Here is a 25175-nt window from a genome sequence, read left to right as displayed (position 1 = left end):
TGCTCTTTTTGAGAACGCTTTGGAAAAACACAAGGAATAGTTGTAGTTTTTCTGAAATGAAAAGTTAATGTGCTTGCTATCTACCGATTTAACTTCATTTAACTTTAATGAAGTTTACTAGAAGTGTCTGTTGGAAGATTTCCTGGCTCAAATTTCTTACAAAGAGACTCTCCCCGGTCTACTAGCCCTCCTTCAAATCTCCGCTTCGAGTATAATTGGCCCATTATATACATTATACATGTATACATAGTATACATTCAGCAAGAGGAACGCCTAGCCACTTGACCCCACGACGCCTGCCGCAGCTCTAAGAGGTAATGAAATCGGCGGGTTTAGGACCGCGCGAGATCTTGTTTCCAAAAGTCCTGCCCCCCCACTCCCAGTGAGCGCAAGCGCGTTACGTCACGCAGTACGCTCCCCCGGAAGTGCCGCTGTGTCAGCGGCGGGGGCGTGTCTCCAGGCAGCTCAGCGTGCAGTTACCGGAGAAACGCGGGAAGTGGGGCTCAGGTGTGGTTACAACCCGCGTGTTTGTTCTATTCCCTAGCGAGCCCCGAGCCTGTCTGAGGGCCCTGACCGTGAGCCTGACTGGGTCTGTGGAGCGACGCCATGGAAGTAGTGGAGGCCGCCGCCGCTCAGCTGGAAACTCTTAAATTTAATGGCACCGGTTTGGGGGATGGCCAAGGTCAGGCGGTGCAGTCCCCGGGCTCTTTACCTGTTCCAGAGCCACGGCCGTCACTGCAGTCGGATGCGGCGTCCCCGGACACCGGACAGGCCGCGGAGGCTCAGCCCGCGGAGGAGCAGCCGCGTGAATCCGCGCCGCAGTCAAGGCCAGAACCTCCTCCCGGCGGGAACTGCGTCACCGCCCCGGGCGCAGCAGAGCAGGCGGGGACCCCAGACTCTATAGAGACTTCGGACTCGGATTCAGACTCGGACAGGTCGGGTGCCTGGGGTGTCCTGGAGCTATTGGGGGGGGGGGCCGGGATCGGGGACTGAGAGCGTGCCCGCGTGGGCCTGGGAGAGAGGAGAGGTAGCTGGAGCTCGCTGCGCACGTGCTGACTAGTAGCTTGGACCGCCCCTTCCTCGCCTTCACTCTGCAAATCGCGTTGCGAATCCGAGATAATCAGATTCCTCTTCTTTCCTCAGTTTGGTAGTCTGAAAAGTCTTACGTATAGATCGCAAAAACAAAAACAAACCCTGAGGATATTGGATTATTTCGATAACTACTCAATTTGACGTGTCTTGGTGTGGTTATAACTTTGAATTTTGTGTCAGATTTTTTTTTTTTTTTTTTTTTTTTTTAAAGGCAGGTTTAGAGTGTGGCCTTGTTTTTTAAACCAGATGAATTAAGGATCAGTTAAAGGATTTCATACGTTTCTAGTTTGGCTCCTGATAATTTTTGTAGAATCCTTGCAGGGAGCATGTGTGCACCAAATTAGGGAAACATTGTTATTTCGCATAGCTGTATCATCGGGGTAAGTTTTATAGACGGCAGCCCCACGCCGTCGTGTCTTTTGAATATGAATCCTATGGAGAGAGAGGACTTAAAATCGTAGGGTGTTACTAAATCACACTGAACGTTGTCTACAAATATTTGAGTGTTTTACGTGGGATACTGAATAGATGAACAAAATATCCCTGCCCTAGATACTAGTGAGAAGGATGAAAAATAAAACTAAATACATCAATGCATAGATTAGAGGTGGTGAAAATTACAATGAAGGAACAGACAAGGCATGGAGAAAGTAATAGGAGAGCCCAGCCGTGTAAGACAGTGTAGCCATGTTACAGTTTTAATTCTGAGTGTTAGGGAAGCTACTGAATTTCAAGCAGAGAAATGGCATGCTCAGGTTAATATTCTAATAAGCTTTGTTCTGTAGAGAAGGAATTGAACTGGGTTCAAGAGTGAAAGCAGAGAAGCACGAGTGTAACAAGGCTTAGTGTGGAGAGAGTTGGAGAGATGCTGCATGAGTCCATCAGGTGACCATGGTTGTCAGGGTTAAGTATTTTGAAGTCACCATAATAGATGGGGTAGTGGGCTTGATAGGGAGGCATCGACTGGGTGGATGACAGTACTGTTTAAGGAAATGGGGAGTAACCTATCTGGGATGAGGGCTGGAGACTAACAGGAGAGTTTAATTTGGGCAGTTAATTTGAGATTTCTTTGACAGCTAATTGGAAATAATAGGATAATGAGTTTAAAGTTGAGAGGACAATTCTAGACTGGAGATATAAATTTGTACAGATTACAGATAGGATTTGCTTTAACTTCTTACTATGTACTTTTTCAAATTCGTTAAAAGTAGAGAGTAATATAATATACTTATAACAATGAATAATAAAATAAGTGTACTTATCACCACACTTAAATGGTTTACAGTATTTTCTAATCTCGTTTTATCTAGTATTTCTAACATTGTTTTTTAAAGATTTTATCTATTTATTTATTTGATAGAGATCACAAATAGAGAGGGAGGTGGAGGGGAGTTGGGGGAGTGGGGGGAGGAAGCAGACTCCCTGCTAAGCAGAAAGCCTGATGCAGGGCTCAATCCCAGGACCCTGAGATCATGACCTGAGCCAAAGGTAGAGGGTTAATCCACTGAGCCACCCAGGCGTCCCTCGGACATTTTTTTAACCTGAGATTTTTAGTGCAAATCTCAAACGTATGTCACCTTCTCTATATGTTCTTTACATTTCTAACCGATAAAGTACTTATTACGTAGCCACCATGTTATTAATCAAACGTAGTAAAATTAACCCTAATTTCTTAATACCACCTAATAGTCAGCATTCACATTTCTCTGGCTGTCTTTTAACAGTTGGTTTGTTCGAATTGGCATTCAAACAAGATTCTCAAACAGTGCATTTGGATGTTACGTTGATTTAGTCTCTTTTCAGTGAAGGTCATATTTAAAACGAGGGGAACAGAAGATCCGCGAGGGTAGAATACCACGGTAGCATAGTGGATTCCAAAATAGGGAAGTTTTTTGGGGAAGGAAGGGGGAATCATGTCAGATGTTGTTGAAAAGTTAAGATGACAGAAAGATGTCCACTGGACTTGATAACATGGATATTGTTAGTGACCTTGTAAATGAGTGGTGGTGATGGAAGCCAGTTTTGGGGTAAAGATTGGGAAATAAAGGAGCAGAGATAGCATATGTTAACAACTCTGTCAAGAAACTTGAAGGAGAGAAACGAGACCATTGCTGGAGGAATTCAGCAGAGGTACTGTAGAATTTGCCAGTAGGAATGATATGGGAAAGAGGAAAAGACTCATAATAAAGTAATAATAGTAAGGAGTCTGACTGTGAATGGGATGCCCATTTACCCCTGTAGTAGAAAAACATCATACTTGCCAAAACTAGTGCCTTTGTTTCAAGCACTTCATAATCCATCTGAAAAGACATGTTTTCCACTGAATTATGGATAGTACAAGACAGGCTGTAGTAGGCAGTTTGAAAAAAATGCTCTGGGAGATACAGAAAGAAGTAAATCTACTTTCAGTGGATAGGGGATGACTTCAGAGGAGATAATATTTGAGTTGAGCTTATAAAGAGGAATGGAATTTTTCTGCCCTAGGGACATTCCATTCAGAGGAAATAGCACAAGTAGCAGCATGAGATAGTGAAATTAAACAGAATTTGGGATATTTTATATGCTTCTGTGCTAGATGTGGCAGAAGACGGGATTGTGAAGGTTACCAGGAACCTGATTGCAAAGGGCTCTGAGTTAGCCTTTATCTGGTACCCAGTATAGCTTTATGTAGAATTTTTTAAAGCTTTTCTCTGTGTTTAATGTTTTTTTAATAAAAAATGGAAAGAATGGTGTGAACATATAGCCATCTCCTTGAGTTAACACTTAATAACATTTTAGAACTTAGTTTCACATATGTATGTTATTGAGCCCTTTTAAAGTCATTTATAGATATGATGACACTTTCTCCCTAAATGTTTCAGAATGCATTCTCTAAGAGGACATTTTTTTATGTAATCATAGTTATCACACATAACAAAATTGATAATTCCTTCATATCTAATGTCCAGTCATGGATTTTTTTTTTTTTTAAAGCAAGTGTGTAAACTGATTAGGATGGAAGGTCATGAGAGGGTGAAGGAAGGTAGCAGCAGTAGGAGGAAGCGTTGATTGTTGTGGGAAGAGACTACGAGTATTGACTTCTGTTATACAATTATTACTGAAAAATAGGGGAGAAAGAGGATTCCTCCCTAAATACGGTCATAATAACAGTGGAAATGGGATTGAGAAATGGAACTGGAGTGATGTTTGCCATTTGAAGGTAGGATTTTATCATTGACTGAGACAGCATTGGCTCAAAATGATTCAGGTTTTTCACTTATAGTGACAGGATTGAAGACTAAGCAATGAAATAAAATAGAGGCAGGACAGAAGCGGGTTCAGTAAGGAGAATATTTTCTTTTTTTAAACTTGCTCTTAGAATTAGGTAAGTGTAGGTTATTCATACAGAGGCAGTTAGTGTGCATCTGGAGATTAGGGTGGAGCCTAGAGTTATCAATATGGTTGATGATTGAAATGATTTGAGTGAATGATGTTATCCATGGGAAGAGGATAGAGAGAAGAGAAAATGAGGGTGGGACTTTTAAAAACAGCACATAAAATGGGCTAAGGGAGAAAGCCAGCAAACAAAATTTAAACTAAGGATTACTGATAACAATTGCTGTGAAGCCAAGGGCTAAGGGAATTTTTAGAGTTGAGTGGTCAACATGGTTGGTAACTTTCAGGAGTTTCCAAGTTGTATGAAGACAGAACATTTTATTGGCAATTAAGTGATCTGGTTCATTGATGACTAATAAGAACGGTGTCTTGGCAGATCTCTCTTTTGTCAGTGATTTGTCATGTGCTTAACTATATTAAGACAACTGTGTGATGTATGAGACTTAAAATAATAGAATTTGGGTTATAGCAGGCATTTTGAAAATATTATCAATGGATTAAAGATTACTTTCAAATATTATAGTAAACTTCGAAATGCTAGCTTTTGAATTATATCAGCAACAATAACTACATATAGATACTTCCTAGTTGAAAAATTATAATTTAATACTTCAGTAATAATATTACTAAGTTTTTGACTTTTTCTTCCCTACAGTGAAACAGATTCAGATAGTTCAAGCTCCTCCTCATCCTCATCATCTTCGTCATCATCTTCCTCTTGTATATCACTTCCTCCATTGCTGTCAGATGGAGAAGATGATTTACAAACTGAGAAGGAAAATAAGAATTTTCCTCTTAAAACAAAAGATGAGTTACTCCTTAATGTAAGTACTTAGGATTTGAACATTATAAAATATATGTTATGATACTAATATTGATGTAATTTGGCCTGTATCTGGTTCTGTAAATTTGAAGATTCCTTAGCTCAGCCTCTTATTGGGCATACTTTTTCTATGCTTTGTTTTTTTTTTTTTTTTTTTTATTTTAAATAAAAGAGAAGATTGATCTGGTTGCTAAGGTTTCTAAGGTTGCTTCTAACTCTAATATTTGATAATTGTTCTTGATGGACATCAACTTTAGCTTGCTATTTTTCGGTTTTTATCTTTGCTACAAAGATTTCTCATGTAGATTTACAACCTTGGTTTTTTTTTTGTTTGTTTGTTTGGAGTTTTTTGGTCCACAAGTCAGAAAATTTTGCTCAGTAGTAATTGAAATCTTTTTAAATTGATTGTGTTTAAGGGAAATAGGAAGTAAAATTAGATAGGTTGAGTTTCTTAGGACTCTTATTAACTTGAAGTTTTCAAAGGATTTTTGTTGCAGATGGAGAAAACTCTTTCATTATAGAATAGTATTTATTGGCACTTGATAGGGTTGGTTTGTAAAGTTGACTCTTACATAGTAATTTCCTCCTCTTATCCTAGAACAATGATGGTAGTTTGGTTGAAACCTCATGATCCAAGAGACACATCTCCTCAGGATTTCAGAATATAGACTGTATTGCCACATGTTTATTCTCCCTACACCCACATGTACTTTAGTTACTACTAATGCTTTTTAAAAATTTAATGATCACTAATTACATCTATTATGTAATGTTTAAATCAATGAAACAGTTTAATGCAAGGTTTGAAAATATTTTAAAAATGTTGAGCAAATCGGGCACCTTTTCGTGCCTGGATTCTACCAAAATTATTTCTTCTTCTTTACTTGTAATGAGAATTTCCCTATCTCACTCACACTTTATGTATTGAAAACCCTTTGAATTTTATGCAGCTTCATCAGTGATTCTTGTTTTCATACTACAGACATTGCTGTCCCTCTCTAGTCTTTTTATACAAAGGCTTTCCCAACTTTTAAATTATTGGGAGACTTCTTTGGTCTTTCTCATGTATCTTGGTCATCTTTCTACTTAAGTTTTCTCAGACTATAAAAATCAACAAATACAGGACCACAGTACTTTTTTTTCCCCCCCACATTTAAAATGCCCAAGATGTATGATGGTTTATCAGAATTCTTTTTTTTAAATTAATTTTTAAAATTTTTTTATAAACATATAATGTATTTTTATCCCAGGAGTACAAGTCTGTGAATCGCCAGGTTTACACATTTCACAGCACTTACCATAGCACATACCCTCCCCAATGTCCATAACCCCACCACCCTCTCCTGACCCCCCTCCCCCCAGCAACCCTCAGCGTGTTTTGTGAGATTGAGTCTTTTATGGTTTGTCTCCCTCCTGATCCCATCTTCTTTCATTTTTTTTCTTTTCCTACCCTCCAAATCCCCATGTTGCATCGCCACTTCCTCATATCAGGGAGATCATATGATAGTTGTCTTTTTCCAATTGACTTATTTTGCTAAGCATAATACCCTCTAGTTCCATCCACATCATCGCAAATGGCAAGATTTCATTTCTTTTGATGGCTGCATAGTATTCCATTGTATATAAATACCACATCTTCTTTATCCATTCATCTGTTGATGGACATCTAGGTTCTCTCCATAGTTTGGCTGTTGTGGACATTGCTGCTATAAACATTTGGGTGCACGTGCCCCTTTGGAGCACCGTATTTATATCTTTAGGGAATATGCCCAGTAGTGCAATCACTGGGTCATACGGTAGCTCTATTTTCAGCTTTTTGAGGAACCTCCACTCTGTTTTTCAGAGAGGACCACAGTACTTTTTATATGTATCATTTTCTTATTTATCTTACTTGACTTAGAATTCATACCTTTTGAATCTCTTGAAACTTAATGCAAAATCTTAGTCTATATGTGTTTAAAGTATTTTTCTTGGTAGAGTGATCATATTTTCCTCAGAAAACTAAAAGGGTCATTGTTCATGCAGAGGCCAGGAACCACATTCTGGAGGGCTGAGTTTATATCTGATCTTTGTAGTTCTCTAGTGTCCAGTAGAATGCTTGACAGATAATAAGTTGTCAGTCAGCAGTGATATATGATCACAGGAGTGAGAGAACAACAGGCATCTTACGTTCCTTTATTCTTAAACTGTTACAGCACACTGGCCATATACTAGGTGCTGTAAACAAGACCCTCAAGTTTTTACTCTCGTAGTACCCAGTGCAGAGAGGCAGACAGTAAATAAACTAAAGACAGATATAATTTTGGAAGTGCTTTTGAATTTTGAGAGTGTATCTTGGGCTTATATCAGAAAATTACATTTTTGCTGCAAAGGTATTTTAGCTTTTGAAACTTGAACAGTGGGCCAATCTGTTCATTTTTGTGCCACTTCCTAGGGATCTTTGGATCTTTGGGAAGGATGGAAGAAGCAATTATAGTCTCTGTTTTTCAACTTTGGATTTTTTTTTTTTTTAAAGATTTTATTTATTTATTTGACAGAGATCACAAGTAGGCAGAGAGGCAGGCGGGCGGGGGGGGGGGGAAGCAGAGCCTGATGTGGGGCTTGATCCCAGGACCCTGAGACTGTGACCTGAGCCCAAGGCAGAGGCTTAACCCACTGAGCCACCCAGGTGTCCCAATTCTTGAGTAGCTGTTCACTTTGTTTTACATTTACATAATTAGGAAGTCAGTTACTAGAAGTTCCTAGTCCTTTAGACCAGTGCTGCTAGAGTTAGGTAGAGGAATGAGTTTCCTGGATTGCCATAAATCTTTGACTTGGGGGACTTGGAGCTATAAAAGAGTGTGTTAGGACTTCTTCAGGATTTAAGGAAAGAGAATAATTTGGCCCTGAAGACCAGGATGATAAGGCTACATGTATTCAGTATCTTTAGGACTCTGCTGCTTTCTTGCTTAGTAGGTTTTTCTCCATGGGGCTGGCAGTTTGGCCATTGATACTCTTGTATGAAAGTCACAGGGAGGACTTGTGCTGGTTTACCTGGGGCCTGGTACCCAGTCCTGAACACATCATTGAGGCTAGTGGAATGTGTCTTTGGATTGCTTGGGCATGAGTCACATAGTCACTTGTTTGTGTGGGAGAGTATGTAGGAAAGTGAGTACTTTAGAGAAAGCACATAGGCAAGTGTGAGGGCGGGAACATGTAAAAGCCAGTTGACAGAAAGGGAGTGTGAATGTGTGTGTATTTTGAGGAGCACGAGGGTTGGGTGGGTGATACCAACCCCATGCAAACCACAAGGAATGGCTTCTCTGTCACAGGAAGTCTTCTGTCCATTTCAGAAAGGGATCTGTTTAGTCAGTAATAATAGTAATCCTGTGTAGAGTGTAAAAGGGAAATACTTGGGAGGGGTTATCACATGTGTCTTATATTGGACTCCTGTGGTTGCGAGCAATGAAGACTCTCCACTTACCTCAAGAGAAAGAGGATACATTGTAAACTTACTTGGATAAGAAACCATGGGGAATTAGGGTAGCTAGTGAGGACAGTCAGGCTGTTTCTTTTACATGCCTCTTAGATAGGGTCATGATTTTCTGAGTGTCATTTTATTCTTTCTTTACTCGCTGACTTCTTCTGTTTAACTCTAGATTCTTCTGTTTAACTCTAGATTAATCTTTTAAATTCTAGCTTGCATGTAGAGTGCTGTGACCCTGGCTCTAAATAGAGTGTCTTCTACTTTGATCTTCCCTTTAAGCCAGCCAGTTAGTGCTATATTTCTTTGCTGACTTTTGGGACAATCCTTTTACTTAGTAGATTAGGTTTTTTGTGTGTTTGTTTTTTGTTTTTGTTTTGTTTGACTGTTATTTGAAAATGACAATCCACTTTTCTTGGGAATTGTCCCCTCCTGTTAAAATCAGCTCTAGCCAGTGTCAAATGTACCATTTTGTGTAGGTCATACTGGTATATCCTCCTAGCAGGGATTGTGCTTGGAGCTGTTTGATCTATATATTTTTTTTTTAATTTTATAATGAAATGCTGAGGAAAATTAGTAAAACATTGTATCCATGTTGTCTTTGCAAAAAGTTATGCATAAATTAAAATGGGCCAAGCAGTTCTATCAATTTCAGAGTTTGTGCTGGTTCTTTAGAGATGTCTGGAACATAGGCATGTCCAGTTTAACCCAGTTTTATGTCCCAGGTCTTTATTAAAAAAGTGTCTTATATTCTGTACTGTTTCCTATTGCTGTTCAGGCATGCTGAGCTTAATTTTTACCTCCAATTAGTCTGTTTATCAAGCAAGAATACCCCCCTCACACACACCCACCCTAGATCTAGTTTTTTAATCTTTCACATTGTTGGAAAGTTAGATTCTGGTGATCTAACCACTAACTATTGCAGATCTTTAACGGTAAGTATATGGGAGCCTCAGTGAAGTAATCTCAAGATTGTTCTTTTAGAATTAAACCTTAGAGAGTTGCAGTGGTCCCTTGGGATGACAAGATATGTTATATCTTGATTTAGAAAAAGGGGTGAGGAGAACAGGAAAAAAAAAAAAGGGAATGGTTTGCTATAGAGGCATAGAAAAGGAGATTAGTCTTAGTTGGCTCTTTTTATAATGTCACAGTTATATAATACATGCTGTTAAATTTAACCAAGTGGAATTATTCTTTTGATCATAAACTCCTCTTTAATGCTGAGAAGATTTATTTATAACCTACACAGTAAATGTAAAGTAGCATATGTATTACAGCTTTGAAACTACATTAAACCACACAGGGTTTATTCAGTGTTTCAGTGAATTGGAAAATCAGGTCCTTTTTGAGAAATTTTCTCAGCAATTTATGCCCTGAACTGTTTATTGAAATAAATCAGGTGTAATTAAAAATCTAGAATCATAAAAACATTAATGGGATTGTGACATTTCAGAACCTTTATCAGAAATGAATTTTATAAATTAATGCCTATTATTTTCTATTCTGAAAACCTCAAGGGTTTTTCGTAACATTTAAAAGTTATGGCTACAGTGCTTATGGGGATAAAAAATGGATAATACTGCAGTAGGCATATTAATGTGTATTTATACACATAATATAGCATCACTAAGAAAAAATAGAAGGCTTGTAGGCAGTTCTTGGTAGGTACCTTTGTAATTTGGAGACTGCCTATATTATATTATAAAAGAAATGCATTTTGTAATTATACTTAGGTTGACTACACTATATTTTGTTCCTAATTTTGGCAATGCAGACCCATATCATGAAACATCTAACTTGAGTATATGGAAATACTGGACCACCTGAAGTGGTCAGAAGTTAGAGCGGATTCTTTCATACTTTTTTATCTCCCACTGTCCATGAAATTACAACGTACCATGGTCTCTTCACTTAATAATTGCTGACTAAATATGTTGTTTCCAAGGCCTAGTACAAGTTTTGCCCTAAGTGCAGGCCTCTTTCATCTTCAGCATTTTATGACTCTAAGTGTATTTGAAATTACTGCATTGTATCATAGAATACTGGTGACGCTTTTTAACATTCTTTTCAAAATGTGATATTTAAGACATTATGGCTTATGTACTTGAGAGGAGATATTTTTAAATTAATAGTTGGTGATCTTTAAAAATAGTGCTCATATTTTTTTAAAAATTAGAATTTTGTGCTTCATTAAACAAAATTATTTTACTAAAGCTTATAGCAAACAGAAATGATCCCTTAAACTTCAGATAGTGTTTTATTTATTTATTAAAAAATATTTTACTTATTTATTTATTTGACAGAGATCACAAGTAGGCAGAGAGGCAGGCAGAGAGAGACAGGGGGAAGCAGGCTCCCTGCTAAGCAGAGAGCCTGGTGCAGGACTCAATCCCAGGATCCTAGAATCATGACCTGAGCTGAAGGCAGAGGCTTCTGAGGCAGCCAGGCTCCCTGGCTGTTTTATTAGTCAAGTAAGCATGTATGTTCTGTGTGTGTGTGTGTGTGTGTGTGTGTATGTCATACATATATTATACATAAGCATTCCATTTATTAGAGTCCTCCATTCCTCAGTAGATTTTAATAAGTTCTGTTTGCTTTAGAGGTTAAAGACAAATGTCTGTTAAAAGGAAATCTGGCTAGAGAGTAAGCATACACACCTTTGCTAATAGCAAAGTAACACCAGAAAGTTAATGATTGACTGCAAGATGAATGGTACTGGACATAAAAAATTGTGGGATTGAGTGGAAGAAGAGATAATTTGCAGTGCAGGGTCAAGGAAGTTATCCTAGATTGCAAGATGGATAGGATAGGTATGGAAAGGTGACAAGTGAAGAGAATATGAACTTTCCCACTGATTAGCTAGAGTCTGTTGCATGACGGTTGTATTTGTAGTGTTGGTTACATAGTAGGGGCTCAGGGAGGGTTTCTTTGTTCATACATCATCCATACACCTGATGCTGTCCCTTCTAAAATTCGGAACTAGTAATTGTTAACATTTTACAGTTATTTGGCAGTGCTTTTATCTTTGTAATAAAGTCACGGTCTTGGATTTGATGAAATATGGACTCCTCAGTTAACGTAAAAGATAATGCTTAGTATTATATCATTGGTTTTTTTCTTATTGAGATGGATTATAATTTTTCTGTGAGTCACCTTCTAAAGATAATCTTGTAAACTTTGTTTCTGACAGTAGCTTTAGAGAAAAACAGGGTAAGAACGTAATATTTATTAAAAAAAAAATACAAAGACACTGCCAAGAAGTATTCATTTTTATTTTTTAGGTGAAAATATTTAATGGGCTAATCTCAATCTTAAGTTTAGTGTCATACACCTTAGTATAATTAATAAGGGCAATTAAAGTGTATTGAGGTCCATGGGACATTATAAAAGTACTTTTGGATTGTTCAGTTGATGAAGTAGACTAAGTGTTATATGTGGTCTTAGTTACCACACAGTGTACAGATCTAATCCATTCTTTTTTCCAATATGTTTTACCAGCTATAGGGGAAAAAAAAAAGTTCCCAATCATGGCTCTCAATACTCCAGGGATTGGATCCTTCTTTCCAACCATATCTGAAAAGTGAAGGCTCACCTAATAGGATCAGGTAATTGGCTGCCACATGCATGTCCTCTATTCTTGGGTAATGCAAGGAAAGTGGCCACGTAATTTTATTCCACTTTCCTCACTTTTAAAAAATTTCCCCAGTCTAGCACCAGAAAGTGTTAGTTGCCATTTGCAGTATTTGATTACTTTCCCCATTACCCCCTGTTGTCCTTTTCGTAGATTTTTTTGATATTTTATTTATTTATTTGACAGAGATCACAAGTAGGCAGAGAGGCAGGCTCCCTGCCGAGCAAAGAGCCTGATGTGGGGCTTGATCCCAGGACCCCAGGATCATGGCCTGAGCTTAAGGCAGAGGCCCAACCCACTGAGCCACCCAGGCGCCCCACCCCCCTTTTGTAGATTTGTGAGTGAAAACCTAAATCAAAGTTCTTTAGATAATTTTGCCTCAGAAAATCATAAATTACTGATTTTTTTTCCTTGCCCAGTAATAAGTCTTCAAAGAGCTAGGAAATGCAAGGTAATTGTAATGTACAAATGTTATCTTTTCAGAGGTTCGTTTTGACCCATTAGCTCCTTCCATTTTTGCACTGGAAGTCTTAGGCATCCATTTTTTAACTAGTCTGTCTACAGTTTAATTTTTTAATAGGGAAGATTTTTAATATGTGGTACTCATATGGATGTTTTGCCTAACTGAACAACCTTGTAGGCCAGATGTTCAGATGTTCAGGAATCAGAATGTAATATTCTTGTAATACAATAATTGGTCTTTCATGGATATCTCAGAAGTATAGGTAGGACTGTGCATTTCTTTAATGCCATAGTTAGGAGTTATCTGTTATCCAGAATTATCGTAATTGTGTTTGAGGCTGGTACATAATTTTCTATCCTAATGTGCTATCTTTTTCATTACATGCAGTGAAATATTTTTAAAATTGTATTAGACATTTGCATGAAATATTCAGAACTTTTGCTCAGTTTTCTCCCTGTTTAGAGATAAGAAACCTGACTTCCAGAAAGAAAGTGATTTGCCCGAGGTAGTATTTGAGTAGGGGCGAGCAGATTGCAGTCTGCTGTATTTTTAGTACTTGCATAGACATGTGTACCTAGCAGCATTAGAATTTGAATTTGATCATTTGAACTTCTTTGATTATTTGGTTTCTGAATAATGTAGTGTATTTTGTCATGGTGATAGATGATTGTATCATAATGTAAGATTTCTTAAATTGCATGTTTGGACCATATTGTCTTTTAATAGAGCCTTTGACTTAGAACTGTAGGTTGTAGAAAATACGTGATTAAATTTCCTTAGTATGGTGAATTTTAGTAATTTATTGCCAAATGGTATTATGTATCTGGGGATTTTTATTTCCATGTGGTCTTTTCTTTTGCTAAAGAAGAGAATGAAGTATTTTTCTTCCTTTCCTTGCCTGTTCTTTGTTACTACATACAACATTTGTTTTTAGTCAGTAAGCGTAGTATTAACTTTATTTAAATGATAGCATGGATGTTTATATCTTAGTTGTATATACTCCACACCCAAGATAGGTTTTAGTTTCTTTTTAATTTGGGGGAAGTAACAGTGGTAAAAATAGAGATTCATCACAAATCTTCATTTCCCAGGTTAAGTTTTCAGGTTATCATTAAGATTTTGTAGGACTATGGTGTATGATGTGGCCTTAGAATTATATTTGTATTAATGGCTGAAAATAGAGTGGTCTATTAATACCTGGGTGTATGTTTTGTAGTGGAGGGCTTTTTGGATGCATGAGAATGTAAAGCAGCGCTGTTCAGTAGAGTTTCCTGCAATGGTGGAAATGTTTTATATCCACACTGTGTTAATCCTGCAGCAGCTGAGCATTTGAAAAGTGGCTAATCTAACCAAACACTGCCTTTTAAATTTTACTTAATTTTAGTTAATGAAATTTAAGTAATCAAATGTAGTTAGTGTCTGGTATTGGATAAGCACAATAAAAGGGGCCTTTCTTACCCACCATCCATCTTTCCATGAGGGTTGTAGGGTAATCCAGGCTCATACTTTAATCTTCCTTACCTGCAGTAAATAGCCTTCTTATCTTTTATTTTCAGGACAGTTGGGATCTTGCTTATATGATAGAGAAGGTCTTTATATCCCAGGTTTCCCTTACCACCTCTGCCTTCAGTTTTTTAGTTTGTCAGAGTGGCTTTTACTTCTATCTTTATATCCTGTGTGTCCTGTCAAGAGTGGTAATGTCCTTCAATATGTTTTCTGGGTATTCCTTTTTTTTTTTTTTTATTGGAGTTTGTATGTTTTTCCTCTTTGCTGTGATCCTTTCCTTACTCATGGAAAAGTAAAGTGTTAGATTTTTATTTCTTGAAAGAGAGTATGCGACTGAGCAGATTTATTCATTACCTTACTGGAACAGCTGTCAAACAGCTGCCATGTTATCAGGGAGCCAGGTGTTAATCTAATAATTCTAATAATGTTCGCCGCTGCAAACCTGAGGTATCTGTGCATTAGTCCTGGGCAATGAAGCTTCCTTAGAAGTCTGCCTTTTTAACTTAAATTCCTTGAGGATTCTCTTCAATTCTGGGAATTATAAATTCATTATCTGGTTTTGTTCCAATTGAAAAAGACTGTGATTGCTTCTGAGAATTTTGTTTAACTCAGACTAATAAGTCATTTCATTTAATAAATATATGTTAAACAACTAGGATGCGCTAGTCATTGTTGTGGGTGCTGTGCTAATGAGCAAGTCTGACCAAGTCCTGTTTATTGTTGAATTTATTGTCTAGTTAGGGAAGTGGACTTTAGGCAAGAAAACACATGGGATGTTAGACAGTGATGTGTTTACAAAAAAGAAAGTTAGCAGGATAATTTAATAAAGAGTAACTAGGCTTGGTGGAGGTATAGTACTTCAGATTTCACAGTTAGGGAAGAGAAAGTAATCTTGACATCCAAATACTAGCACAAGATCATATACTGACATGGTAGTCCCAGGAACTTTTCCTTTTAAACCTTCTTAAATTCTGCCTTTTCAAGCCTGACAAAAATCTTTATGGAAAGCATGCTTGCTTAAATGGGACAAATATATCTCTTCTGATCCAGTCCCCAAATGTCTGCCATTTTCAAAGTAAATGCACTGCTTGACATAACTGCACTTTCAGAGGTAAATTCCATGATAGGCTTTTGATCTGGAATTGTACTAGGCTGATTTCATTTATTTTTTGTAAGTTTTATGTACAATATTTAGTTCTTTGTGTACCTTTTATATTCTGCAAAGTATTTGGGATGGATATTTCATGCACACCACTCTTACAGGGTAGGTCTTTTTCTATCAAGAGGCTGTTTAATGCCTTCATTGTTCTTTTTTTAGGAATGCTTAGAAAACTGTATATACATTCCAGTGTTATAGGGTACTGAGATCACTGAACTAGGATTGGAGGTATGGTGGTGATCACAGATGTATCTCTCTGTTTTTTCTCTAAGTTTAGCTGTGTATGAAACAGAGGTCTTCTCCATTTGTAGGCAGTTTTGTCCTGTTAATACATAGGTTGGAAACAGGATAACAGGATTTAAGGAATCCTGACAGACTCTGCTTTTGACCACAAAAGTGGGTCCCTATGTCACTACAAATATTTTGGCTTTGTATATCTTCCCCTATCTTCCTCATTGCTAGATGTGTCTCATAGACATCCTTAGGGGAGGAGAACGTCAGGATTTCATCAGACCCTGCAGCTGACCTGTTTTGCTTGTGGTAAATTATGTAATATTGATCTCAAAAGATGGTGAAAAGGTATTAGATGAAATTCAACAGTCTGATTTAAAAAAAAAAAAAAAACAGAAACAGGAACACAAGTAGGAATAGAAGGTCACTTTTTAAACCTTTTAAAAAAAGAAATTTCAATTAAGAAACATTGTTGTGCTTAACATTTGAAACTTTTCTAATAAGTAGTCATACATCATGCCCACTATCATTACAGTTTCTTGACACTTGATATTGTGGACATACCAGTCAATACAATTTGAAAAGTCAAAAATATAATATTAAAAAAAAGAGGAGAACTTATTTTTTTTGGAATTACACAAGAAGATCATTAGATACAAGTTTCAGCATGATGCTTTCTTGTGTTCAAATGATACCGTATAAAGGATGCATTTATAATAGCAATAAAAAATATTAAATAATTACAAAATTATAGCAAATAAGGTATGAGATGGCTTTAAATAAACCTAAGGATTATTTAGGACCTAAGGCAATCTAATTAAGTGTAATTTTAATCAATACTAACAAGACTAATATGATATGACAAAATGATTTTAAAGCTTGTCTAGTAAAGTAAACATGAGAATAGTTAGAAAAATTCCATGGGGAAAAATATGGACGGAATGCATAGAGGAACTACCCTTATTCCCAAATATTAAACATGTAACGAAAGGCACAGTTGTTGAAAGAGTTTAGTACTGACACTGAAATAGATTAGTAGAAATGAAAGGAGATTTCAGTAAAAAACCTAAATATATAAGTACATCTAGTATGTGTTAAAGTTTATTTTTCTTATCAGTAGGGGAAAAGATGGATTATTCTGCAATGTGGGAATAATTGGCCAGTAATATGGATAAAGATAAAGCCCATCTGTGTCTTGCTTTTATACAAGAATAAAATTATGAATGGTCCAAATATGCAAATATTAAAAATGAAATTGGAGAAGCAGTGAAAATAGAGTGAATTCAAAAAGCGATTTTGGAATAGTGAAGGTCTTTCTCTCTGTGTCATAAGTCTCAAAAGCCAAAAAAAAAAGCTTGATATATTTGACTATATAAAAATATGTTATATAAAAAAATGCTGAAGTTCTTTAAGCAACTTAAATACTAAAAACCATTCTGGGAGGAAAGGGAGTGGATATTTCCTTCATATTTGATAAAGGTCAAATGTTTTTAACTCAAAGTTCCTTATAAAATATTAATAGAAGGATAAGCCCTCTTAAAGAAAAATATATATAATATACAAACAATTTATAAACATATTTGGATAGCCAGGAAACATGCAAGGCTGCATAGTCTTCATGATTAATAAAGAAATTAAAATAAAAGCAAGATGCTGTTTTGTATCATAGACCTGTCACACTGGCAAAGGTTTACAGTTTGTTTCTCAGTGATGGCGAGAAGTGAGAAAATCTCTCATTTGTGGCATTATTTTTTTTTTTTTTAATATTTTATTTATTTATTTGACAGAGAGAAATCACAAGTAGGCAGAGAGGCAGGCAGAGAGAGAGAGGGGGAAGCAGGCTCCCTGCTGAGCAGAAAGCTTGATGCGGGACTCGATCCCAGGATCCTGAGATCATGACCTGAGCCGAAGGCAGCGGCTTAACCCACTGAGCCACCCAGGCGCCCTCATTTGTGGCATTATTAATTGACAACATTTTTGAAAAGAAACTTGTCAGTATCTGTCAAAGTTAAGAATGTTTTTATCTTTGGACGTAGTAGTTCCACTTACAGGGATTTATCACAGAAGTTACATGAAGATGTATGTAAAGGATAGTTCTTTTTATCATTGTGTGTAATGATAAAAATTAAAAAGAGGCAGATGTTTTATCAGGTGACTGGTACTAACAGTCTATACAGTGGTATACTGTAAGAAAGTTTAAAAAATTAGATGTTTATGTTTTAATGTAAAAAAATGTACAAAATATAAGTGAAAAAGGGTAGCTTGCATTATAATGTGAATATAAATAAAACATTTTACCATTAGAAATGTAAAGTTTAGGGGTGCCTGGCTGGCTCAGTCATTTAGCGTCTGCCTTTGGCTCAGTCATGATCCTAGGGTCCTGGAATTAAGCCCTGTGTTGGGCTCCCTGTTCAGCAGGGAGCCTGCTTCTCTCTCCCTCTCCCTCTGCAGCTCCCCCTGCTTGTGTTCCCTCTCTTGTTAGGTCTCTCTCTCTCAAATAAATAAAATCTTAAAAAAAAAAAAATGTAAAGTTTATATCTGCATGGTAAATATATTTGAAATACCTCTGTGGAGAGGTATTGTTTCGTGGGTATTCAGAATGGTTTGGTAGATATCTATCTAAATTAAGGGGACTGGTTGAAATAGTCCTCCACCATCTTTTCCATTTCCACATCTTTTTCTTTTTTTTAAAGATTTTTATTTATTTAATATAGTTCAAGGGAGAAGAAGCAGGCTCCCTGCGGAGCAAGGAGCCCGATGTGGGACTGACCCAGGACGCTGGGAGACCTTTAACCAACTGGTTCTTTTTCTAATATAGTTTAAAGTCAGTGTGATGACCCCAGCTTTGGTTTTCTTGTTCAACATTCCCCTGGAATTGTTGGGAGGTTGAAAGTAATAAGATAGGGGCATTTTTGCTATCCTTTTTTTTTTTTTTTTTTTGAGTCCTTCTGTATTACTAATTTTTTTCCCTTTTTAAAAATCAGGAGCATGTATTTTATATTTTAATGTTAAAACAGTGTCAGGGTTGGGGTGCCTGGGTGGCTCAGTGGGTTAAGCCTCTGCCTTTGGCTCAGGTCATGATCTCAGGATCCTGGGATTGAGCCCTGCATCCCGCTCTCTGCTCAGCAGGGAGCCTGCTTCCCCCCACCTCTTTGCCTGCCTCTCTGCCTACTTGTGATTTCTCTCTGTCAAAATAAATAAATAAAATCTTAAAAAAAAACCCAAACAGTATCAGGGTTTAGATCTATACCAAAACATAATTATATTGCATGGACCTCCATTCCTCTTGATAGAAAATATAGAACAGGGGCTTTTCATTCTGTGGCCAAGTAGCTTTTATTTATTTGAGAGTAACATTGATTTTGTGTTCTACATGTTAATGGTATTTGCTTTACCCTCCTCTTCAGTTTAGAGGTTTCCCAAAAGATCTAATGACATTTTATCTTTGTAGACTTCCTTTTCCTTTGTTCTATGTACATGATTCTGACTATTTAACTAGTGAGCTTAATCATAGTCCAAAAGTACAAGAAGTTTTTGCTCTGGATTTAACTGTGATTTGGTTGGTCATTGGGGGAGATTTCAGATTTTATTACTAGACTTTTGCGTTAGAAAATGCCATTCACTACTTCTGAGAGCTACCTCTTCCAGAAGCAGAAGGGAGTGTGATTTGTTCTCTAAAGTGTCATGAAAGCTGTCCTGTCTGCAGTCTCCCAACATTAGAGTTCTCTATTCATGTATTTAACTGTAAGTGGGGTTTTGTTGGGGATACTCAAGTGGCACAGGGAAATCTGGGAGAACACAGTTTTATTTTCACTGGTGGGCTCAGTGGGATCGTTCCCCAAAGACTGAGCACCCGGCAGGTTAGAGGTGAGTTTTTATGGTTACGGGTGATGGAGGATGGTAACAGTACTTTTTTCGGGGTTTCTCAGGGCCATTGGCCCCCTTTATGCAGAAGTATAATCTATATGGAAACGTCAGAGGAGAGATCTAAGTCATCCCTGGGAACTTGTTTTCTTTTCTTAACCAAGCAGGTCGACCATTTGGTTTTTTCTTCCACCTCAGCAGGAGCAATGGAGAGCAGTGGACAGGAAGGGGCTGAGGCCCAGGGGTCTCTGTCCGCCTCAGTTTCTTTTGCTAAGAACTTCTTAACAAGGCTGTTCCATGTCACGTGTTCTTTACCAGTTCTAACAACTGTACTCTCTTGTCTGTGCTAATACACACATGGGCCACTTTCAAACCATGGTCTTACCAAGAAAGAATTATCCATGTTTAATATGCAAAAATGACAAATGGTTGTCCTCTCCCTCTAAAAGTACTCAGAAAAATTCTGACATATAAAATACAATCATTTCCTCTAACATCATCCAAACTAACCGTGCAAAAGTTAAAGTCTTCTCCGTGGAGTTGGTTGAGACTATTAGTATGGTTGTTTGTAGGTAATTCTTGATTAGAAAGTAGCATCTCCCAAAAGCAAGTTCTACTTTAACTCTGGGTATATGGGTTGTTAAAAACCTTGTTTGAGTCCCTGAAGAGGAAAATGATTACCCATGATCCATTCATCTGTAATAAACTGTGTTGTTTCAGCTTTACCCATCTTTTTCAACATTCCTTCAAAAGTTGTCTTTCTCTTCCCAGACCAACTCCCAACATGCCAGTAATAGGATCTTCACACTTTCAAGCCTTCTTAAGGAAGAACTTCTTCTAAAAGTTAATTGTGGTCTTTTGGCAAAGGTCAAAAATAGAAAGTTCCATTTGTTTAGCTTAAAGCCTAAGGTCAGTTTTATTCTTAGATACCTCTTCAACTTAATCTCTACTTAACATCTAGTTTCTATGGGTCAGTTTTATTCTTAGATACCTCTTCAACTTAATCTCTACTTAACATCTAGTTTCTATGGGAACTGAGGTATAGTTAGTAGTTGGGTCAGAAAAGAGGAATTTTTAAATGTAAAGGAATTTAGTTTTTAACAGAAAGAAGATACTAGGTGACACTTCACAGCTTTTCCAGGTGGAGCCTGTGTTTTGTTTCTCAGGAACTCTAGATTTTTTTCCTAAAGAAACGAGACATTTACTCTTTTTCACACAGCCCCAGAAAAGATTGCTCTTTCTCTTTTCAACTACTTAATCCCTATCTAGTGAATTAACCAAATTAAGATAGCTAAGAGAGAGAACTCTTTCTAAGAGAGAGACATTATAGTGACCAATAGAACTATTTCTCTGGGAATCACTTAGTGAAATGTCTTTTTTTGTTTGTTTACTTAGGATTCCTTAACAATAATAACTTTTTTTTTTTGTCTCTTTCAAGTATAATTGGAAAAATCTAGGTACTTTTGTCCATGTTCTTAGTCTAGCTGGATTAAAGTATAGATGCTGTTGCATCACTCACGTGGGGAGATACTGGAGGTGGAAGAAATACTGTCAGACACTAAAAGGGATAACATCAAAGAGATGGTATAAGTGCTTAATGTTACATCTTCAGAAATGTTTAGTCTTTAAATGGAAATGATGTCCTATTTTTTTTTAGTTGTTGAAGCTTGAGAGGAAGATCAATGCTTTTTTTATATTATAGGAGCTACCTTCTGTTGAAGAACTCACTATTATTCTGCCTGAAGATATTGAATTAAAGCCCCTTGGGATGGTTTCAAGTATTATTGAGCAATTAGGTATGTAATTAATTTTATGAATAAAATTACTTCTATCCAGATATGCATTCATTAAATCAAAGATTTTATGACAAAAATTTTCTGTGACATATGTAAATAGTCATTCAGTTTGAATAGATGGAGTTATTTTTTACTTATATATGTAACTCATAAATGCAGTGTCTTTTTTAAAATTCAAAGTCTACTTTTACTGACATTTCTCCAGAGTTCTCTTTGATTTGGTATATTCGTTAGTGTTACTAAGTTGCTACTTAGTGGCTTTAAACAACATAAATTTATAGTTCTGTAGGCCAGAAGTCTGATGTGGGTATCACTGAGCTAAAATCAGTGCTGAGTTCCTTTCTGAAGCCTCTAGGGGAGAATTCATTTTCTTGTCCCTTTAACCTTCTAGAAGATACTTGTATTCCTTGACTTGTGGCCCCCTTCCTTCATCTTCAAAGCCAGTAATATACCTTCTCTGTGACCCTTCTCCCTTTATCACATCTCTCCCTGACCAAAGCCTGGAAAGATTATCTGCTTTTAAGGACTCCTTAATTTGGGCCTGCATGCATAATCCAGGATAATCTCCCGCAACTCAAGGTCCTTAACCTTATTAACATCTGCAGAATCCCTTTTTTTTTTTTTTTTTTTAAATGTAAGGTAACATAGTTTCAGGGTTAGGGGGTGGGTGTCTTTTGGTGGGGGGAACATTGTTCTGCCTACTGCCTTTGATTTTATTTTAGAGACATGTAAATTAGAAAGTTCTGTGATTTAATGTCATGAAATATAAAGCTGTTGGTTATAAGAGAACTAGATACTATAGGTTCTTTAGCCCCAGGTTTTGAAGTAGGTATACTGAAGGCCTTGAAGTTCATGTAGCTATCATTAGCTCTCGTAGTAAGATCCATCTGAAAGTAGAACTCAGAGTTGACAAAGTCAAAGGATATTTGAATTGGATAAAAAACCTAGATTATCCATCAGCCCCCTTAGTTTACAGGATTTAAAGGACACAGAAAAACCTGACTCACTTGCCATTCTGATCAGTGGTAGAAATTGGATTTTGACCTTTTTCTCACAATGTCCATAGCGATATTTTACAAAGTTTATACTTATATAATTTTGTGCTTTTGCCATTTATTAATAAAAATGCTGATTAAAGTGAAACTTTTTTTTAAAAATTAATTAATTAATTAATTTGACAGAGATCACAAGTAGGCAGAGAGGCAGGCAGAGAGAGAGGAAGGGAAGCAGGCTCCCTGCAAAGCAGAGAGCCCGATGCAGGGCTAGATCCCAGGACCCTGGGATCATGACCTGAGCCGAAGGCAGAGGCTTCAACACACTGAGCCACCCAGGTGCCCCTGAAACTTTTTTTTTAAAACAGAAATCATTATTATTTCTTTCTGTTATTTATTATTTATTTCTATTATTATTTATTATTATTTAAACTCTTCATGTGGTTCTTTTATTAACATAAACTCTTTATGTTTTTTATGTTTATTAAGTTTTATTTTTATGTTTATTAACATAAACTCTTATGTTAAACATTAACATAAAGTCTTTATGTGATTTATTATTTATTATGTATTTCTGTTATTTATTATTATTTAACTTTTCATGTGATTCTTGCGTCATTACATTTATTGGTATTTACTGATATTTGAGTTCTCTTATGGCATTTAATAATCTGCATAAATAAGTAATCATTTGATTAGATAGTGTGAGTTGAGCATTTATTAGACTTCATGTATGTAACAAAAATCTCCTGTTTATCAAGAAAAAAATGTGAACCATACAGTATGCATAGGATAATGCTTTTTAAAAATAGTTTTGACTAGCATACCCTGTTAGGCTAACAAAATTCTCAAGCTTCTGGGAATAAAGATTGACTGAAAATCAGCACATGCTACCCTGTTTTGAGACTCTAAAATAGTATGATTTGGACCAAATTACAGAAGAGAAAATATAGTATTAATATACAAAGCAAAAAATATGTGAGTTCAAGTAAGAACCCTAGGAGAATAAGAGAGGATTTGGCTTTGTACTCTGTAGTTGTTCTCCAAGTTCTGTTGGCTTTTTTTTTTTCTCTCTCTCTTATTTAATTTGGAAAATATAAGAGGCTAGTTAAGTATTATCCACTTAGGTAGAAGTAGAGAGATTTCATGAAGTTAAGGATCTTGTACTACTAGATACTTTGACTGTTGATAGCCTTGGAAATTTTTATCAATGTATGGTACAGACTTTAGGTTGATGTGTATGCAGGTGCCGCCTAGAATAATTTAATAAAAATGGTTTTTTAAGACTATGGACACACAGTCAGTAGTTGTGTTGTTAAAGGCAGAGCATTGGAACTAGGGATCTAGGTTATTCTAGGTTCTGATGATGACTTGGTTTGTAATTGGCCATGTGATAAGGTTACTGTGTTAAGCCCTGTTTTCTCATCTTTCTATAAAATGAGGGAATTGGATTAGGTGATTTTTATTTTCATGTAATCTGATCCTTGGGAATGGGATTATGGAGAAGAAATGATTGAAAATGAATGCTTTGTTAGTGCTCACTATCATTATCAATCCTTACTCATCATGTTTATCCCAGAAACATATCTTACTCAAAAGATGTTGACCTGTGATCTGTTATTCCACATGTATGTTCAGAATTTAGAAGCACTAACTATTGTAATTAATTGGATATAGTTGAAATTTTTAAAATGAATTTTAATAACCTAAACTAACATTTTATTTCTCAAGTGGACCATGGCTTTATCTGTGTAATGTAGCAAGTATTCTTGCTTTTGTTGCTCTAATTTTCTAAGCCTATTGTTTGTTTGTCTTCTCTATTGCTATGGTAGCTTGGTTGTTTTCGCATATGTGGCCTTTATAGGAATTGGCGGTTATAATAGACTAGTGGGATGCTTCTGTTGCATTTTGGGGCAAATTACCATGAGTTCTATCATTCTTCATCTCTTCAGAGGAAGATGCTTTTGGGAAGTCTTTAGCTTTTTCATAGATCAGTAAGTACTCTGCTTTGTAGAAAACAATTTCTAGAGTGAGAAAGAAGACTAATTTTTCCTAAAACAAGGGTTTGTGACTAAATGTGATTTTACTTTTTTGGGTGAAAATTGCTTGGGAAAATGTACATGACTTAAATTTTGGCTTTTTAGTGAGTGATACCAATTTCCTATGAAAATTTTTACTTTAGTTTCTGTTTCTTAGAGTTGTAGCTTTTTCTATTAAAGATATGTAGAATCTATTTCCTTGTGCCACTTGATAATAAATAGACTGTTGTTTTAAGAGGAATAGTTACTGAGGTGTATTATCTCATCTTAAATTTCATTTTAAATTATGTTAAAAATTCCCTCTCAAATTTTATATGATCTTCTGATTAAATCTTGAAGTAATCTCCTTTGTTTCATTTTTCAGTAATAATTGAATCTATGACTAACCTCCCTCCGGTTAATGAGGAGACTGTGCTGTTTAAAAGTGATCGACAGGCAGCAGGAAAGGTTTGTAAAAAAAGAAAAAAGCAAATCTTACAGTTATTCTGTTTCTTTGTTGATTGGTTTTTCTGATTTTCCCTATCTGTCTTAAAAAAATATATTAATTTTAGTAGATGAGCAGTCTAGAGCTCTGGTTTTAGTTTATTCTTGATTTTTTCAGTACTTCATATCTGTTGGTATGCAGTTTTTTCCTTTTTGTCAGGTACCTTGTGAAGTAGTGGGTCTACATATTGGATACCTCCAGGTCCTCAAAGTTGAGTGTAGCACACGTTCTACGATGTAGTAGTTCTTAGTCTTTTT

At 36.4% G+C, this 25175-nt stretch overlaps 1 protein-coding gene across 1 annotated transcript in view; it reads left to right on the top strand.

Annotated features, from left to right (window-relative positions):
- Nucleotides 1-425: 425 nt before the first annotated feature.
- Nucleotides 426-25175, top strand: part of NAF1 (nuclear assembly factor 1 ribonucleoprotein) — a 42974-nt gene continuing 18224 nt past the window's right edge. Inside the window, exons 1-4 of the mRNA XM_004775518.3 lie at nt 426-935; nt 5123-5291; nt 21310-21403; nt 24799-24881. Of these exons, the coding sequence (XP_004775575.2) occupies nt 607-935; nt 5123-5291; nt 21310-21403; nt 24799-24881 (675 nt within the window). The 5' untranslated portion in view covers nt 426-606. The remainder of the gene's footprint in view (nt 936-5122; nt 5292-21309; nt 21404-24798; nt 24882-25175) is intronic.

Source organism: Mustela putorius, unplaced genomic scaffold (genome assembly GCF_011764305.1).
Source record: "Mustela putorius furo isolate JIRA1106 unplaced genomic scaffold, ASM1176430v1.1 tig00003907_pilon_pilon_pilon:0A:0A:0A:0A, whole genome shotgun sequence".
Classification (NCBI taxonomy): Eukaryota; Metazoa; Chordata; class Mammalia; order Carnivora; family Mustelidae; genus Mustela; species Mustela putorius.
This window is presented reverse-complemented; position numbering and strand designations above follow the sequence as displayed.